This window comes from Hippoglossus stenolepis, chromosome 7 (assembly GCF_022539355.2).
Source record: "Hippoglossus stenolepis isolate QCI-W04-F060 chromosome 7, HSTE1.2, whole genome shotgun sequence".
In the NCBI taxonomy this organism is placed as follows: Eukaryota; Metazoa; Chordata; class Actinopteri; order Pleuronectiformes; family Pleuronectidae; genus Hippoglossus; species Hippoglossus stenolepis.
This window is the reverse complement of record NC_061489.1, coordinates 10206498-10226154: the sequence shown is the minus strand read 5'-3', so window position 1 is coordinate 10226154 and position 19657 is coordinate 10206498. Positions and strand designations below refer to the sequence as shown.

The 19657-nt window shown below is 43.7% G+C and overlaps 1 protein-coding gene across 2 annotated transcripts in view; it reads left to right on the top strand.

The window, feature by feature from the left end:
* Window positions 1-19657, top strand: part of ppp2r2ba (protein phosphatase 2, regulatory subunit B, beta a) — a 45893-nt gene that overhangs the window by 13638 nt on the left and 12598 nt on the right. The window contains exon 1 of one of the 2 annotated variants that reach the window (XM_035162287.2): window positions 11290-12215. The exons of the other annotated variant lie outside the window; for it this stretch is intronic. Within the exon in view, the coding sequence (XP_035018178.1) occupies window positions 12146-12215 (70 nt within the window). The 5' untranslated portion in view covers window positions 11290-12145. Of the gene's footprint in view, window positions 1-11289; window positions 12216-19657 lie in introns of those variants that run through there. 2 annotated transcript variants of the gene reach the window in all.

The following is a 19657-nucleotide window of genomic DNA, read 5'->3' as shown; positions in this document are numbered from 1 at the left end:
ATCTGGAGCATCACATTTGTGGGTTCGATTATACTCTCAAAATGGCCAGAAAAGAGAACTTTCATGTGAAACTCCCCAGTCTATTCTTGTTCTTAGAAATGAAGGCTATTCCATGCGAGAAATTGCGAAGAAACTGAAAATGTCCTACAACGGTGTGTACTACTCCCTTCAGAGAACAGCACAAACGGGCTCTAACCAGAGTAGAAAGAGAAGTGGGAGGCCCTGTGCACAACTCAGCAAGAAGACAAGTATATTAGAGTCTCTAGTTTGAGAAATAGACGCCTCACAGGTCCTCAACTGGCAGCTTCTTTAAATGGTACCCGCAAAACGCCAGTGTCAACGTCTACAGTGAAGAGGACTCGGGATGCTGGCCTTCTAGGCAGAGTGGCAAAGAAAAAGCCATATCTGAGACTGGCCAATAAAAAGAAAAGATTGATATGGGCAAAAGAACACAGACATTGGACAGAGGAAGATTAGAAAAAGTGTTATGGACAGACGAATCAAAGTTTGAGGTGTTTGCATCACACAGAAGAACATTTGTGAGACGCAGAACAGGTGAAAAGATGCTGGAAGAGTGCCTGACGCCATCTGTCAAGCATGGTGGAGGTAATGTGATGGTCTGGGGCTGCTTTGGTGCTGGTAAAGTGGGAGATTTACAAGGTAAAAGGGATTTTAAATAAGGAAGGCTATCACTCCATTTTGCAACGCCATGCCATACCCTGTGGACAGCGCTTGATTGGAGCCAATTTCCTCCTACAACAGGACAATGACCCAAAGCACACCTCCAAATTATGCAAGAACTATTTAGGGAAGAAGCAGGCAGCTGGTATGCTGTCTGTAATGGAGTGGCCAGCGCAGTCACCAGATCTCAACCCCATTGAGCTGTTGTGGGAGCAGCTTGACCGTATGGTACGCAAGAAGTGCCCATCAAGCCAATCCAACTTGTGGGAGGTGCTTCAGGAAGCGTGGGGTGAAATTTCTACAGATTACCTCAACAAATTAACAGCTAGAATGCCAAAGGTCTGCAATGCTGTAATTGCTGCAAATGGAGCATTCTTTGACGAAAGCAAAGTTTGAAGAACAAAATTAATATTTCAAATAAAAATCATTATTTCTAACCTTGTCAATGTCTTGACTATATTTTCTATTCATTTTGCAACTCATTTGATAAATAAAAGTGTGAGTTTTCATGGAAAACATGAAATTGTCTGGGTGACCCCAAACTTTTGAACGGTAGTGTATATATATATATATATATGGCCCTCCGATCTATTTGTTTTGTGGGATTTTCACGTCTTTATTTGTGAGTACACAGTAGAGTTGACAGGAAATGAGGGGAGAGAGAAAAGGAATGACACTCAATAAATGTTCCCAAGGGTTGTTGCTGTATTTCCATACTGACCGCAGAGAGATTCATTTCTAAAGCGATGTCTAAGGGAGGGCGTCAAATTCAAAACTAGCTCTCAAAGAGCAGGCATAGGTGACATCACACATGTTAGACAAATTCAGGGGTATCTTCCACTGTTTTTTATTGTGAAAGTCACTCTTTGTGCTTCTGTGTTTACCTGCTGAGCCACTGTAGAGGGATAGAAACACAAAGGTGTAACTTTTGAAAGATAGACACTTGATTTGGTTAACTCAGACTGCTGAAGCCTCATATCATCTCCAGCTGTACAAGGACTGTAGATCAATTTACAAGAAGCTGAGAATATGATCACATCACACCTATTTTCGCCTCATTGCACTGGTAACCCGAAGTTTTTAGAATTGATTTTACATTCATAATTCTGGTTTTAAAAGCACTGAATGACCTTGAATTTTTGTTTATTTTATTGTTGTATTTCATTATTTTGTATTATTATATAGGATTGCTTTGGGACAAACTTAAACAAATATATTTGTCTTCTTTGGTAAAAGGGTTTATTGGTCAAAAAACCCAGCCCCCTGTATAAACAGGATTTTTAACCCAACACTCACATAACAATAAATGAGGGATCCTACATGTTATGTATATTAGGTATTGATCTCCACAGTCTATTGACTTTATCTTGAGGGATTTACCCGTGGAGCTTTACTCCATTTTATAATTGGATTGGGTGCCATATTTCCTTTTGCCAGATGGTGGTGCTCTAAGATTGGCTCTTGATACTACATGCTGAAGTCACTAAAGCTTTATTTCACCTCTTTGTTCATATATATACATTGTAAAGTATATATACACATGTGATAGTTGGATAGACCGACAGACAGCCATAGATAGATAGATAGATAGATAGATAGATAGATAGATAGATAGATAGATGGATAATGTATATATAGTGATTTATAGTACTGTACCATTTGGTTTCAGCAGAAGAAAGTGTGTTGACAGACAGCCAGCATGATAAACAGACAGATGGACAGTCCACTTTTGCCAGCCAGTCCCTTCGTCACACTCTGCCATGTCAGAGATGGTGAGTCCCTGAGGCTGCTTTACATCATCACAGATCCCTCACACCGGATCGATTGCTCGAGCAATAAAAATGGAGCCCTGCTCAAATGAGAAAGTGGCTGGCTGAGCCCATCGACGCGTTTCTATTAAAACAAGTGGGGAATTTACTGTCGCAGTTGTAGAGGCAGAGCCCACCTTAAGCTTGTCTTACAATGTGTGTGTGTGTGTGTGTGTCAGTGTTTGTGTCGTTGATAGAAAAGTGTGGATGGACAGCTTGCCACCCTGTGGGTACCACGACTACAGTCTATCTGTGATCCACGCTGGCAGCTGCTCTGCCAAATGGGATTTTCCTGGAGATTACAGCCTCTAAGTGTGACACGCTCGCATGTGTTTGTCTTTGTTGTTGACGGAGTGCGAGTGCCGACTATTTTAATAAAGCTGTGTGGGGTTTTTTTGTGTGCATTGAATTGTGTGTGTGTGTGTGTGTGGGTGGGGGGTGTTTTGAGCCAAGGTGCACAGAGAACATGTTCTGTTGTCACTTGGGGCTGGTTGAGACATGACTGGATGGCTGCAGGGGACCCTCTCTGGCAAGCTGCACTCACAGGAAGGGAGGGGACTTGTTCGGATTTTGGGGTCAGGCTTTTCCACCCGGCTGCTGTTCTTATAAGCAACATTCAGTCCTGCTGCAAAGACTTTGGCTGCCTGATACAATGGTTACTGCACCTATACATGGCTGTTATATGACAGGGGGATTCTACTGTCTCCCTCTGTTTCATGTTAAAGGTTCATATGGATCAAAGACCCATATATTGTATAACTATTTTGGATCGATATGAATACCAAGGCAGCAAAGTATTATTTTCTGTCATTGATTATGAATAAATCTTTTTGATTAATTATCTTAAGCAAAAATATCATGGATTCCCTAGTTCCAGCAGTAGAGAGGATTTTATTTTGTGATAGTAAAATAGATAATTTTTGCCTCTTTGACCATTATCTGATAAATAAATTTACCTTGACTTTAAAATATCTAAAATTGGCATTCACTATGTTTGTCAATCAAAAGATGAAATGATTATTTGAGTTATTGAAAAATAATCAGCCATGATTAATCAAAGTGATAACCTGAATGTCACCTCCGTCTTATTTCTTGAGAAAAATCACAAAAATTTAAAAAAAAACTCTAAATGTTAAAGAAAGTAAAAAAAAAAGGGATCTACATCCTTGCCTAAATTAATCAGTTCATTTATTTAATAAAATACAAGAAATTAGTGACTAATGCTTAATCACATTTGCCCGGAAGAGAAGCTGAATATCTTGTTTACACCCAAACAATTTCAAATTACTATCACCAGAAACTAAGAAAACCAGCAGCCATTCAGTGTGTTAATCAATCATTTATCAAAATTAGTTTTCAGTGGATGAATAAACTTGTAAACTAATCATTTCAGCTGTATGGTGAATACCTAGGAGGACATACTGAGTCTATTCCTGAGGTAAAATGATACTTCAAGAGAAATATCTCACTAAGCTTCAAATGTGATTTGAGAATGTGACTTTTAGAGCTGGTACATTGACACGGATACTGGCACTTAATGACTGACCGACTCTTTCCTTATTTAAAATGGCTTCTAAAATGAAAAAATGTTCCTTTAATAGTGGATAATATGATCATATACTGTACGTGCTGATATAATGTCCTCAAAGTTGTTTCATTTTTTATACACTGTGCTGCTGCCCTAGGCGTGGTTTTTAAATCACATCATTACACTGAGCTGCATGTGCAATATAATAAACTGCCACATACAAATTCCAGTTTTTAAGGTGGATTTTCCCCATTTAAGAGTCATTCTTAGTTTGCCTCAGCGTCTGCTCCTCTGTCCACGGCCCTGAACATATAAGCTGTGCATGGATCCCTGGTCATTTATAGGGAGGTAGCTTTATAGTCTCTCACTAACCTGCTTAACCTACTTTCCACATGCCGCTCTTTCATCTGTCCACAGAGAGGAAAGTGCCGTCGGATAAATATAGCATACTTAACAACAAGCACGCGGTCCGTCCGAGCTTCCTGAGCTATACACAAATGGTTCCACGCTTTGTTGTAACCTTTTCTCTTGATGCATCACTGATCATTCCACTAATGAAATCCAGCTCCGCTCGGAACATGAACTCCTCATGTTCGGCCCATTAACCCAACTGGTAGGAAACGTGTTGGGCCTCGCTTCAATCTTTATTGAGATGAATATGACCAAAATAATGGCATTTTAAGATCCTAATTGTCCAATTGTGCTGACAGCTGTTATGCTGCATTGCGATGCCAGTTCAATTGCAGTTTCCTAGCAACCGGAGAGGCACAATGCAACGATTTTCTGTTAAGTGGCATCATTTTCTCTCAGCAAGACGAGGCTGTATATTCACACAACAAATATGAATCCGACAACGTGTGCTTCCTTCTTCACATTTAGGCTCATGTTCCGTGTTAGCTTCGCTGCTTTTAACAGCGCAACAGAAACGCTTGCACGCATGTTTCTTGATGTGTGTTTTTGCGTGTGTTTTGTGACAGGATGCCAGTGCAGGTTAACATCCATGTGGGTCATATGTGCCTCTCTATACTCTAGAGGTGTGGTGGAGCTTATGAAAGAGCCGTGCTGCCGCAAACAGAGTCATCTCAGTTGATTAATTTTCAACCAAAATGCTCCGTCTTGTGCTAATCATTGTACATGCATTCTTTTCAATTAATTCACTATCAGGGGAGGCAGAGAGTGGGGGGAGGTTGGGGGAGGGGGAGAGGAGAGTCAGGGGGAAACAGAAAATCCAATCGTGCTGGTCTGAAGTCGCCGCGCAATGGAGCATTAGTCTCATCCTGATGTAATTGGAATGACACCAAGAGTAAAGCCTGCTGATTTAGGGACAGCCCCTAGGCTTGATTTAATGCCCTCTACCAAAACTATACATCCATCTTTTTATCTTCCTGCGCTCCCCTCTCCCGGGCCCTCCATTCTCCTCCGTACATCCCTCCCCCACCCTGCGTTGCTGCACTCCTGTTCGTTCACCAGCTACAGCGCCATGCATCTCCATCTGTACTCAATTAAAAAAAGAAGAGTAGCCACATTTTATAATTTCTTTTTAAAGCCCGGAAGGTTATAAACTCCCAGCCGAGTGTGTATTTCCCGGCATCGTACCTACTCCTAATGGCATTCACGCACTTGAATGGCTGTGTTTTACTCTCACAGAGGTTATGTTTTAATACCGAGTAAATATCTCCAGAGAAGAGTGCAAGGAAAGGGCAGACTGAGCAGGTGTATCCAGGCCAGGGTGCTGCATCCCCAGGGTTCGCTGTTGCTCAGTCCCCTGACAGATGGACTGCCAGGGCAATCCTATTACCCCCATGTGTTTAGCTGCTCTTAATGCCAGGGTGGGTTGCTTGGCTGATGGTAGGCAATGAATGTTTGGAGACAGAACCTCGTGCTACTGAATGGGGATCATACTGATTTGTTTGATAACACGGCGAATATCTGATAGCAGCGGACAGCCAGTGACAATTACAACCATGAAGACTTTGTGGCCCAGCTGGTGAACTCAGATACGGCTCGTCTCACTGAGGGATGTCATGTTAAGTCGGCTCAAGTGCTCATTAGGCATTTCTCTGTATATTTCACACACTGGGTTTATCATTTTTAAATTGTGTCAATATTTTTTACTATGTCTTCTCATCACCTTCAACATTCTGAACTCAAGTTGCTTCAAATGCCTTTTTCATGAAAAGTATCTTAACACATGTATTGTACCATTCACATACTAAACTACAATCAATAGAGCACATATCTCCTCCAAGGCCCAACAGTCCCCTTATAACATTAAATTCACTAGTTATTTATTTAGATCTGCACCTACACTCATAAATATCAGTCCCCCAGACATGTCAGATTTTTTGCATCAAGATCCATGAACTAATCCCTAGGAAATTGGTGAAAATGCAACCAACCCACTAACAACCCATTGACCAAACAACCATATAAACAACTGGACAGGGGTGAAATCACAACCTCCTTGGTGGAGGTAATGTAGGGATTTTATGAACTTTGACCTGTCCTGAAAAAAGCTATTAAAGTCATGTCTGAAACATTTGGTGACTTTACAATAAACCTTTACATACATGAAGCGATTGGCTTGAATATTAATACAGGCTTTCCTACTACTGTAACTGAAACAACTATGTTCATTTAGTTTCACATTTTAATCATCATTATTGTTCATCTAACAGATTTTGGCACAATATTGTACCTATATTGTTTTTACCATCATTAAACCATTGTGGGCAATACTGTAAATCAGTAAATGCTTCATGACAGTATAAATCCATCCTCGCAGCATGGATCTATGGATCGCTGTGTCATCTCAACAACTGTGAGATGGATTGCCATCAAATTTTGTACCAATATTCATGGCTCCCAGAGGATGAACCCCTTGTGACTTTGGTGGTTCCCTCAGTTATGAATGAAATACATCTACTACAGTCATGTTCCCCTTAGGATGAATTGCAATCACTTTGGTGCGCGATACATTTTTTCACCTAAGACCATCATCAGGTCAAAATGTTAATGTGTCCAATACTTTTCAGCTTTTCCTTAGACTTTTTTCCATAGTGCTAATTTGCAACTGTTAGCATGGGGACAAGCAAAACTATGGTGGTACAAGATACTCACCCAACTTGAGCACTTTACATGATCACTGTGAGCATGTTGGCACGCTGACGTTGGGATTTAGACAACTAGCATAGCTGTAGACTCTAAAACATAATTTCATCCAAAAGTACCAAGAACCTTTAATCCGAGAGAACGTTTTTCCAGCAACTATAAGTCTTTTAGTTTGACTTTGGTCTCAATGAAATGGTTTGATATTGTCCAGTATTTAATTCAACAGATTATGTGGACATTTTATCCACTGCACAGAAATGTATTTTTCTTCCAACAATACACATTGATATTAAAATGTAAAAAACAGCGTATCTGGATTTTATCCATATTTTATTTTATAATATTCTTCTACTTGTAATTGCAGTATACGCCTTTACATCTGTGTGTGTGAAAATATATTGTTTTAATCTATTCTTTCAATATGAAGCACATTGAGTTTCGTCAAATGAAGTAAAAAATTGAATTGCCATTGCCATATTGCTCAACGTTTGTGGAAAACATCTGAAAATGTTTCTTTCACATAAATACAGTGAAGTGTCCATTTGTCTGGTTTGGTTTTAATTAGTTATTTTTCTGTCTCTCACTTGGTCATGCACCTTTATTGGAGGGGACCTCGTTACAGTGGCTCTGTACACCACAATCACTACTGCACAGACTCTGCCTCCAAATGATGTCAAAAACTCAAGATGGCGTCCACTTTATATGAGATATTTTAGCTTCATTTCTGTAGAGTGGGAAGTGGAGATGCATCATCCATCTTTATTTAAAGTCTATGTTCCAGAAACTGTTTCGGGTTTCTGAGTGTACTGAAATACTTGATTTTTTTAAGTTTATCGGCCTTTACGGAAAAAAAACATTAGTTTTATATAGTTGTGTTTCAACACAATCATAATTTCTAACACTGTTTTGGCAAACAATTAATTTATTTTCAGGGTTAGACCTAATTTTTGTAAACAGCTTACAGTTGAATCATTACAAATCAAATTACAAATTTGTCTTCTTTTAGTCGTTCATTATTTGTTTAAATATATTATTAACAATACATATGACGTAATTCTTGTATCCATTTTGGATTGATCTGCTGAAAACCCTCAATCTTGTTGGATTAACTGGAGGAAAATATTCAATATCTATCCTATTTAAACCAGACATTATCCAGTGGTCAATACTTAGTATTGACTGCAATCCATGAGATTCTGAGATATGAGGGAATTCCAGCGAAGGTGGGTAATAACTGCTGTGCAGGTGCTGTGCAGTCAAATATCTATACTATGTGTGTAAGCATGTGCTGTGTATGTTGTTTGGTATGCAGACAGCGTCTGTGCCGCCTGTGGCCCCTTCACCAGCATCTGCAGGTCAAGCAATTACCACACATCAAGGAAAGCAATTGGGCATGACTAAAATATCATTGCCATGTGATTGTGTCCCTATGTTTGGTGCTGCTCGAGCCTAATTTAACCCACTTTGTCCATACGATCGAGGAGAATTGAGGACACGCTCTCCAATTCCGGTGCCTCCCCCGAGCATTTCCTGCAAGTCTGACACACAGCAGCTGGGTTGTATAGATGCCCTGTCACTGGTCTCCCGCCCCAGCGGAGTGGGAGACGGGGGGTAATGAACATGAGAAGTCAGGTATCAGAGGAGAACAAGTAGCTGGAGGTATGGGGGAGGGAAGATTAAATGAGCCATGGGTTGCAGAAAGTTCAAAGCTCTGAGAATGTAACCCCTTTTCCACTGGTCAAAAAACACACTACTACCTCTTTTAAAGTAATTGACTCCTTTCCCATTGCCAGTTGAGGAGTTTGCCTTTCTGTTTTTTCTCCTCAATGCATCAGGTTCAACCTCAACGCACTGAAAACTGAGATGCTCTCTCACCTTGCTGTCTTGCCAAATTAGTGTGTTCACTGGGATGTCGCGTTTCCCTCAATGTCGATCTGAACTGGAGCAAGTATTTCCAAAAATCTATTTTGTACGAATTTGACATGACACAATTCGTTCATATGTATTCTAACCCCACATTCCACCATTTTCATAGCAAAACAACAAAACATTACATAACACTGATAAAACCAGTGTCTAATGCAAGGTTATCTGACCTGAGAGTGAATGTCGATGGCCAGATGTTAAGCCCCTCTTCCCCTGGTCAAAAAACCCCCACAAAAACCCACTGTAATCTGGAACACCCGAGTGAACGTGCAAATGTTTTCTTCTTTATTTTGGCAGTCTAGACGCTGACACTGCACTTATTCTGCGCGACATTATGATGCACATTGAGCTTCAAGGCGTTGGCGCATAAATAGCCATGAATGTTTGTGTAGCCTGTACATATTGTTTTTTACATCTCAGGAAGAAGGTGCAACAGTGATTTTTTTCTTTGTATTGTACAAAATGCAACAATGGCAAAACAGTGAGACTCACTGGTGAAAAAAAACAGAAAGGTAAACTCTTCTACTGGCAATGGAATAAGAGTCAATCTTCTTTTACCACATACGTTTCCATATATATTCGCTAATTTTGGTGTAAACTGACCCTGGGGTCACCTGTGTGGTCGTGTAATTATAAAAAGCCCAACTGGTTTCCAATCAGTAGGTACATCATGAAGGCTGACATGGTTGAGGGAGGGGGGAGTGAAAATGAAAGGGTTGAAGGGAAAGGAGATTGGCATATGTGCAGAGGGAGCGGGACAGAGGCAGACAGAGAGACGGTGAATGTCATTAGGGAGGCAGCATTGATCCCAGGCCCTGGCTCCGAGAGGCACCCTCCACTTATTCCTTCATTATACAGTCAAATATGTCTGTACCTTTAACTGCACCCTCCTGCCCTTCATCCGACTGTCTCGCTGCCTCATAATCCCCCTCCTCACCTCCCGACAGAATCTGACAAAACTCGGCCTCTCATGCATTTAGCTTCATTCCCCTTCAAATCCATTGTTTCCATTTCGATTTCATTCAGTCTCACTGCTCGGCTGTAACTTAGCCGAAGTGTAAGTTACAGCCGAGCAGGGAGGGGAGCCCTGCGTGTTTCCTTTTGTCCTCACAGACCCCTGTTTAAATATTGATAGAGATGGGAAACGCTGCTGACCGCTCAGTCAGATCTCAGAGGGTCAAGGATGGCAGAGCTTCTCTGCAGATTTCATTAGGGGAGCACAGGACTGTAAATATGGAAGCATGCGATTCCCGGGCCCTCGCCAACGCTCCAGCAGGCTTCATTATCTCCCTGCATGGATAATGCCCATGTAATGTATTCCGATGGAGATGGAGGTGTGATGGGGTGTAAAATAGCATGTGTAGGAAGGCCCTGTTTCTTTTTTTATTGTTTTTATGTACAAGCGAGCCTGCCTCGCTCACAGCCAGATCCCCATTAGTACAGAAGCAGAGGATTGGATGTGCAAATGGCCCCGTGGATTAGAGAGCTATAATGTGTTTAGGAGAGGGGGCTCTGCAATCTCTTTATTGCTGCTGCTGATGTGTGTTGAGGCTCGCACAGGGGAGATACCCAGGGTCCCTTTGTGGAACCAGAGAGATTTAGGGTAAAGTGAGTAGATAAGGGGAGGAGGGATGCACTGCCAGCACGCACACGCACACACACATGCACACGCACACACATCAAAGATTATAGTTTGAGGAGAAGAAGACTCGTTGTGTGTGGTGTTATTAAACTCAGCATGGAAATGAGATCTTCCCAGAAAGAGGCGCAGACGGTGGCCCTGCTAATCTAATTAATCAGCGTCTGGTTTTTTTTTTTTGGTCATCTCTCTGTTGCTCTCGCCTCTCCAGTTTTCTTCTTTACTCAGCTCATCCCTCCCTCTCTCTCCTTTGTGCCCTCCTGATATCTATGTCTAAACTTCATGCTCACATAAGTGTATGGACAGAAATATGCCCAGTCATGTGCCTCATATAAAGCATCTCTTGTCTTCTCCTGGCAAGAATAGCTGCTGTTGTGAGGGAACTGGATCTGGGAGCATGGAAAGTAGAGGCTTATCCATGTGTCTGCATGCAGCAGGGTGCAGGGATGGTGGGGATGCAGGATCTACCAGGCTTTAGAGGCAACCTGCTACCAGGCCGTGGGGCAGCTGTCGGCTTTAACACGTACCAGACCTGGTTGATGGTGATCAGGGTGTGGGCGAACAGACCCTGAACTCTTCTTTATCTGGTGGTGGTGCTCTGATGGTGCTGGTGGTTCGACTGAGAATCACGTTTGCTGCCTGTGGTCTTTTTTTTCTAAAGAGCCAGCCGCTAGGCAGCATGGGAGGGGCCGCCCACTGCTGAAGCGCAGCAGCAGCAGCAGCACAGTGCGCTATCCGTTGCAGTGAGTCAGCTGAGCTGCCGGTATCCAAGGCGCACGGAGACAGGGAGGGAGAGAGAGAGAGAAGAGTCTTTGCAGGATCTGGAGACAGAAAGGCCGATGTGCAACTTTGGAGAGTCTGACATGGAAATACTGAAGTGACAGGAGCAAGCTTGTTGACGCATAATCCCACCCGCCCCGCTGGCACTGGCGCAGGCACAGGGAGGGGGACAAATCAAACCTCACACAAACTCAAATCCTCCAGAAGAGACTCGCGGAGTGCGCTGCTGCTGCTGCTGCTGAGGCGGATTCAGCCACCTCCACGTAGGAAGACGCAACATTTTTTTGATGTTTTTTTTTGACGCACCGTGGTGATGATGTGTGTCTTTTACGTGCAGTTGAATGATCTGAAGCAGAGGACGTAATGCGCTTTAATAATTAGGCTTTAAATCCACTGCTGGATTCGGCACAGTCCCTGCGTCGCGGACGGTGCGCGCTGTTGGATGCGCCCTGAGGTGTGGACAAGACCTGCCCGTGCATCATCATCATCATCAGCAGCAGCATCGACATCAGAGGCATTTATTTGATCGCGGTTGTGTTTATTACACGGGGAGATCTGGAGCCATGACAGGCCCCCCGCTGGTCGCAGCACTGCCCGCCACCTGCTGACGGTACCGGGCAGGATGGTGAGCAGGTCTGCCGCGTTCAGGATCCCGAACCAGCCGATTTATCAATGGAGGAGGAGAGTGACACCCGGAAAATCAACAACAGCTTCCTGCGCGACCACAACTATGCAACCGAAGGTATTTAAAAAGTGATGATGTTGAGGGGAGAGAGAGAAAAAAAAAAACCCTATCCGGAGCTGTTACTCTGCAAATCACCTGAGGCTGTGGCTGGAGGGAAGCTGATATCACAGCGAATGCACCGGCCATTGCATGGGATCATTACAATAATATATTAGGCAAATAGCTCAGTGAATAAACATCACTGTGCAGTTCTTTACATGGATGCCTTTTGGCTTGCATTAGGTCATTTAAAGGGAATTTAATCGCACTATAATCGTCTGTGACGGTATTAAAGAAGGCGTTGTTTCATGCCAATGTTCACATTGGAGGTTAGTGGTGTCACTGGCAGGAAATGATGAGGTGGCTTCCCATCATACATGCTATTTTAGGATCCCTTAATCTGCACGGACATGGAATAAAGCTGCTTCTGGAGTCTCATGTGATGCAGTTGGAAGAACTGATCAAGAAATGATGAAGAAATGTATTTTCCTCACCCTGTGTTCACTTGTTGAGAGAATGAGACGGAGGAGACAGGGAGGGTGGCCTGATTTAAGGAAGCAGCATCTCTCTCACACACACACACTTTTTCTTACAGTACATCTACATAACCATGCATTGAACAATAGCTGTGACTTGCAGAGCTTTTAAATCCCGCTCCCTGCTGCACATGAGCGTGTGTCCCCCCCTTCGCTGACCACACATCGGCCTATTAACCATTTGATGCTTAATAGTTCCCTTATGTTCCACCAATCAGCTCCATCTGTCCTCCGCAAGCTGCTTAGATCGGTGATCAGCATAAAAACACTGATTTACAGGTAGAGGTTATCGCTGATCTCATTACCACCTCCATCCTCATATATTAGATCATGCAGATTGGTTATGGACATTAACTTCAGTTATCAGTATGATCATAAAAAGCAGCGGGGACTAAGAGCTTTTCATTACACAGAGAAAACATTAACATAAGGTCAACTTCATCAGCTCGTGTTTACAAAGTCTTCTAGGGATGCAGCTAATGATTATGTTCATTATTGATTAATTTGCTGCATATTGATCAGCAAATTGTTTTGTCCATTAAATGTGGAAAAATGACCATCGTCATTTCAACCGACCAAAGGAGATTGCATCCAAATTGCTTGTTTTATTCAACCAATAGTCTAAAAACCAAAGCTATGTAGCTTACTGTCGTGTGTGACAAATAAAAGCATCAATTCTTCACACATGTGAAACTAAACCCGACGAGTGTGAGGCCATTTTTGCTTGAAAATGACTAAAAATGAGGAATTATTAAAATAGTTGGCAAAATGATTTTACGCCAAATGACTAATTGATCAATGAACTAAGTGTTGCTGCTTCATTATCTTGTTACTGTAATGTTTTTGTCTCTAAATTCAGTGCACCTTATTTTATTTGCACATTTCTAATTGTTTCTGCAGCAGTGGGGGAAGCCTTCAATTCATATCGCACCATTTTTGCCTTCCACTTACCACGAGGTTTAAAATCAGACAAAAAAGGAACAGATTTAAAATATGATGGAACATACCACAATCGAGCATCTATCCCATAATTGTAAGGAAAGAAAAGTGGTGTAGAATAGAGGTTGGTGGAGGGTATATGTGGCTGCAGGGTGGGTCAGAGCCACAATGGCTCCTTGGGTTTGCCAGTAGCTCAGGTTACTGATGCCACTGCAGGTTGGAGGAGAGACAAAGTCACAGCTCAGGAGGAAGATGGTCTCATTCTCCTGATGCTTTTTGTCTTTTTTTTCAAATTTAAACACAAGAGAGCATCATGATTTGTTCTGCTCCCCGGCTCTTTCGGATGAATCCCTGTCATTGCTAAACACACAGTCACTGGTTCATAGCGAGCGGAAGTGAAGTGGGGGTGGGAGTGGTGTGATGGATATCTTTGTGTGATGTGTGCGCTGAGATGAAAAAAAATGGGAGGAGAGCTTCTTCCAGCTTCTCCCTGTCTCTCCGTCTCCCTCCTTCACTCTGTCTCACCCCTTTGATGGGGAGAAAGTGTATTAGAGTTGTACAGGTTGTAAAACGTGTCTCCTTAAAGCAAAGCCCTGTCTAGTCTCTGGCCCATCTGTGCTTTTCAAACAATGAGACTCGACTTTTGTTATTTTCTTTATAGTGATAATTTATGGTTGAGCGTCACGCCTCATATATCATGAATGTGTGTGTGTGTGTGCGTGTGCAATCACTGTCTCTCCTTGTCTCTAAAAGGTATAGAGTCAGTCTACAGCCAAAGATCACACTAGCTGGTGTCTGGGTCCATCGCCCCTCAGTAATAAATTCACCAAAGTGCACATGTTCCATCAGGCCTGGTCCATTCAGACCACACACACACACTTACACATGCATACACAGGTCCCTCAACAGTGGTGGCGAGCTGGTGAGGATTTCCCCCCAGGCCATGCCAGAGCGGCAGGACACTTTAATGATGTCACATTTTAATGATGTCACTCATGCTGACCTTTGCCTCGCACCAATCCCATGCCTCACTGGGCCCCTGGGCGGATACATTGACACGGTGTGTGTCCACGCTGATGTGAGCAAAGCTGTGCTGGTCATTTATAGCTGGGTGTGAAATCTCAACGTCCCCTCGACCATAAAGGCAAAGTTTCCAGAAGCTTCATTGTTGTCGAGCTGAGAGAAAATTACATTGCGGGCTAATTTGCATTCACCCGCCGCCTGCAGATGACACGCAGCTAATGGTGATAGGATGGATGGTTCTGGGCTGTGTGTCCCTACAGTTGTGTATAAGTGTGTGTTAAGTCAATGGACTGTTACACTCCTACAACAGGGCTCCTAGTTAATTCCACCTGAATGTGTTGTGTGATGAAACCGTCAAATGACAGAACACCACGCTGGATGTAAAAAATGCAAATCGCTTCCTCGCTGTGAGGCAGCACCTAACCTAACGTCTGCTTTGCTATTGATTTCTGGTCCTTTACAATTTAGCCACCGGAACAATGACCTGAAGATCTATTGGTAGGAGGTGTAATCCCTTCCTCCTTCTCTCCCCCCCCTCTCGTCTCCCTCTTTCCCTCTCTCTTTGCCTTCGCCGCTTACACTGTACGTCTGTCTGATGCAAGTACAAGCCTGTGAGTGTGATGTGACCCCTGTAGCCCCGCTGAATACTGATGCAGTGCTGTAACAGAGAGCTCACAGCCTTTATTGCTGCTGCAGATGAGAGCAGGGGGGGGGGGGCAGCGAGCCTAGTTGTTGGTGCCAAGGCAAACGGCCTGGGGCCACACTTTAGGACCCCGGCATAAAAAAAAAGCTTAGCCCACCATACCCTCAGGTCCCATCCATTATTCACTATATGAAACACTCAAAACGCACAAGCCCCGCCGCAGCACGAAGCGCAAGAGGGATAATGTCTATGTGTGTGTGTATGGGGGTGCATGGTGTGGGGGGTGGCGGGGGCTTAATGGCAAGCTGTGAAGTTGGGGAGAGTCACACTCCTTATTCAGCAGCTGCTTTCATCCCCTGATTAGCTTCTTATTAAGTCTGCAGCTCCATGAAATTTTAATGAGAATTTATTAAAGAATACCCGTAGTGTTTCTGCTGTAGGATGATTGCAAACAAAATTCAAAAAAATTATAATATCCTACTTCTCAACTGCAAAAGAGCTTCCTGGTGAGTGGATTTGAGGTGCTGCTGTGATAGATGTACTGAGTGCGAGTCAATCGGAGGGCCGCTAGCCCGCAGGCTAAGCAGTGTTTGACCTTTCTGGACTTTATAATGGGACACATTTGTAAGTTTTGATAGCTAATTCCTGCGTCCTGCGTGTCGTCACTCCACACGCTTCGTGTTCTGGTGATAAGGTCATCGCGGAATGATGCAGGTTTTGTGCAGCAACGTTCTCGTCTTTGATTCATTCCTCCCTCAAACACAAGGGAGATGAAAGGGATTGCACCAAAGCAGCTCAGACAGACAGATAGAGAGGGAGTGCGTTTTTTTTTTGTTTTGGTGGTGAATTATAATTCTGTGTGCCCCCGTTTCTCCACCATCCCCCCCCTACATCTTCAGTTTCTAAGAGAATACCAAATAACAAGCATTCTAAATGATTCCTTTTGGTATTCAGCTTGGTGCTGGCGGGGATCGATCACTTATTTCACTCCTTTTCACCACCCCGTGTTTCGCCCTGTCCTGTATTGTGTCTGTAGTGTGATGTGTTCCAACGCCGATGTGTTAATGAAGTGTGAGGAGTGAAGCAGTAACACGTCTCGCCCATTTCACCCCCAACTCCCTGTGGGGGGAGAGTGGGGACATAGAAAAGCAAACGCACACACAAAATGCACACACTAGAGCACATACACACACATGCAGACAAAACACACACACATACACACTGTCTCAATCTCAAGGGGTTGATCCAGGAGAAACCAGGTTAATTAGCTTGTTCACTCCACATCTTACAAAGAGTCATGCTCTTCAGATGAAGAGAGCGGTGTTGTGCTCTGTTGCTTTGTGTGCAGCTAATAAAGCCTAATAAACCCTTAATCATATGGCTGGCTACCAGACCAGTAGGTAACAAGGCGTATTCAAACATTTTGTTTGATCTCCATTGTTGCTAATGTGAAATGAAGCTGTGATCAGCTGCTAATTCAAAACAGAAATGGGCCTTTTCATGTGCAGAATTTGTACATGTTTGGCGTCCATGTTGCAGGAAGAAAAGATGTGCTGACCAACATATTGTTGATTATCACAGAAGGAACATAGAGCGGCGGGGGAAAGAGAGTGCGAGAATGGACCTGAATTCCCCCCCCCCCCGGCCTGATCCTTTGACGCAGGCAGCTCAGCACAAGTGCTGTAATCCTCCCCTCACCACGTCTAACGCTAACAAAGCATTTACACAACACAATGTTGCTCCCGTCCCTCCCTCTACCTGGAATCACTGCGCGCCACTTACACAACTGTATTTCCATGCATGAACTCAAACTGTTTTGGGTCTGTGTGTCTTACACAACCCTCCCAATGCCAGCGGATCAAGACCCACTTCGTTTTCTGGGGTTTATTTCACCCCTGACAGGATTATGTGCTGTCTAGAGGTTAGCTAGGGTGCTCCTATTTTGGTCTTTGCTGGCGTCTGTGCCGGTGAGACTCACTGTACGATCTTTTTGTTGACCTACTTAGAGAAACAAACCTCTGTCCCCAGACTCCCCCCTCACTCACAATCATTTCTTTTAGTGGCCCCTTCTGTTATGTGATATAGATGTTGCGAGCTCAGGCATCTATAAATACATTCAATATCCTCACTCACCCGCCCTGTGTTTGTGGCTCCTCGTTCACAGTTTTCATTCCAGAATCAATGCATATCTATGTTTCCACCCAATTGATCTGACGTCCAATTCTATATTGCATGCTGAAGGGTGTTATTGCAGTTCAGGTTGGCGAGTAGAAACAGATAAGAGCGGTGCCATGCCCGTTTTATTTCACTGGTACAGACACACATCACAGCAGCAGGCTCACAGGCTTGTCTGCGTTATTACTGGTGATGGATGTGTGTTATCTCGAGCATCACTCTGATGCATCAAGAAGCGCTGACCTGTCTGTGTCAGACCTGGCTGGCCACAGGATTTATGGGCTTCATCTGGTTATGGTCTGCTGATGAGGCTGTGTGTGTGTGTGTGTGTGTGTGTGTGTGTGTGTGTGTGTGTGTGTGTGTGTGTGTGTGTGTGTGTGTGTGTGTGTGTGTGTGTGTGTGTGTGTGTGTGTGTGTGTGTGTGTGTGTGTGTGTGTGTGTGAGAGAGAGACAGAATGTGTGAGTACACATTTGATCAGTTGAATCACCGGCCAGCTGCTAATCCTACTCCACCTTGAAGATGAGGCTCACGTAATAAAATTCTGATCTGATGCAAGCGGAAATATTCAGGGGACCCGCCCACCTGCAGCTCTGCTGTTAATCAATTTGTTCCCTGGAGTGAAATTTCATCTGAAAAAAACCAGCACGCTGCCATTCAAACACAATTCCATCAGTGGCCGAGGTTGTCCGGTTAGAATACATTTGCATGAGGAAAAACTCATTTAGGGAAGCGTTCCATCACGTTGTGAGTCTCAGCTCACTGGCTCTTGCCGATTCTTCATTTACTGAGATGATTGAAGGATGTATGCGTGTGTAAACTCGTTAAACGGCATCCATCAATTACTGTTTCTCTTCAGTGACTTAATGTGTTGATGATGAGGGATGGAGAGAGGGAGTGGGGGAAATTGGGAAAAAGAGGAGTATGAAGGACAAAAAGGGAGAAAGAGAGACAAGAATGCTGACTGTTAAGCCGATTCCATTCGATTCACATCAGTGGCTTTGGCTTGATGGAGCTGGGAGAAGACACTATTGTGTGTGTGTGTGTGTGTGTGTGTGTGTGTGTGTGTGTGTGTGTGTGTGTGTGTGTGTGTGTGTGTGTGTGTGTGTGTGTGTGTGTGTGTGTGTGTGTGTGTGTGTGTGTGTGTGTGTGTGTTGCACATGCAAGTCTCTGTGCACCCAGGGGATCAATATATGCGGTAATAAAACAGCGATAACCCCACTTTTGTGTGTTTTTTGCGCGCATGTGTGTATGCAACCACTCTATGGTGTGTCAGTGGGGTTCTCCCGGGTTGTAATTAGGTCAGAGTGTGTCTTCTCTGTGAAAAAGTTATTAGTTTCAAATATGATTAGGATTGCCCACCTACATGGCCACAAAAATCCCTCTGGTCTCACCTTTGAATGTGGCTTCCTTTTCAACAATTAAATGAAACAAGGGGAAGAGGCACACGGACACCACACACACGCACACCACACACGATAACGCTTTTGCATTTCCACCATGCACAAAGCTCTATGGGAAGAGATGAGCCAGTCTGCAGGGACTCTATTGTCTGAAGTAGTGCACTGCATTGAACTGCACACACTCCCCCAGATGCAGTACCAGGGTTTCACTCTATTGCAGCACTCGCTCTGTCTGCTGAATTACAGCAAGCATCAGCAACTAAGTCTGAGAGCTATTGGCACACACACTCACAGACACATATTCACCCCTCCGACTGCTGCTAGAGATGGAAACGGTCTCCATAGCAACATTCCCCTCTCCTGTTCAGCACTCTGCCAGTAGCAGGTCCACAGAGGGCGTGGGGGGTACAAAACAACAAGCTCACTCTCTCTTTCTCTCTTTTTCTCTGTCTAATATTATTGTCACTGTTAAGCAAAGGGCTAGCCTCCACTGTATGTGTATGTCTGTGTTTGTGTGTGTGTGTGTGTGTGTGAGAGACCGACATTATGCTATGCCCTTTTAGCCCAGGGCTGTATAATAATTACAGTCACCATTAGCCTCTCCTAAATCCAAGCAGATGTATGTGTTTGAGGAGGAGAGGAGAAGCTACCTTAAGAGTAGGTGTCTGTTGGTTGAATTATACTGGAGCTATGCAGAGACACTGAGAAATGTTGGGGGTGTAGACAAAAGAAGGCAATTATAT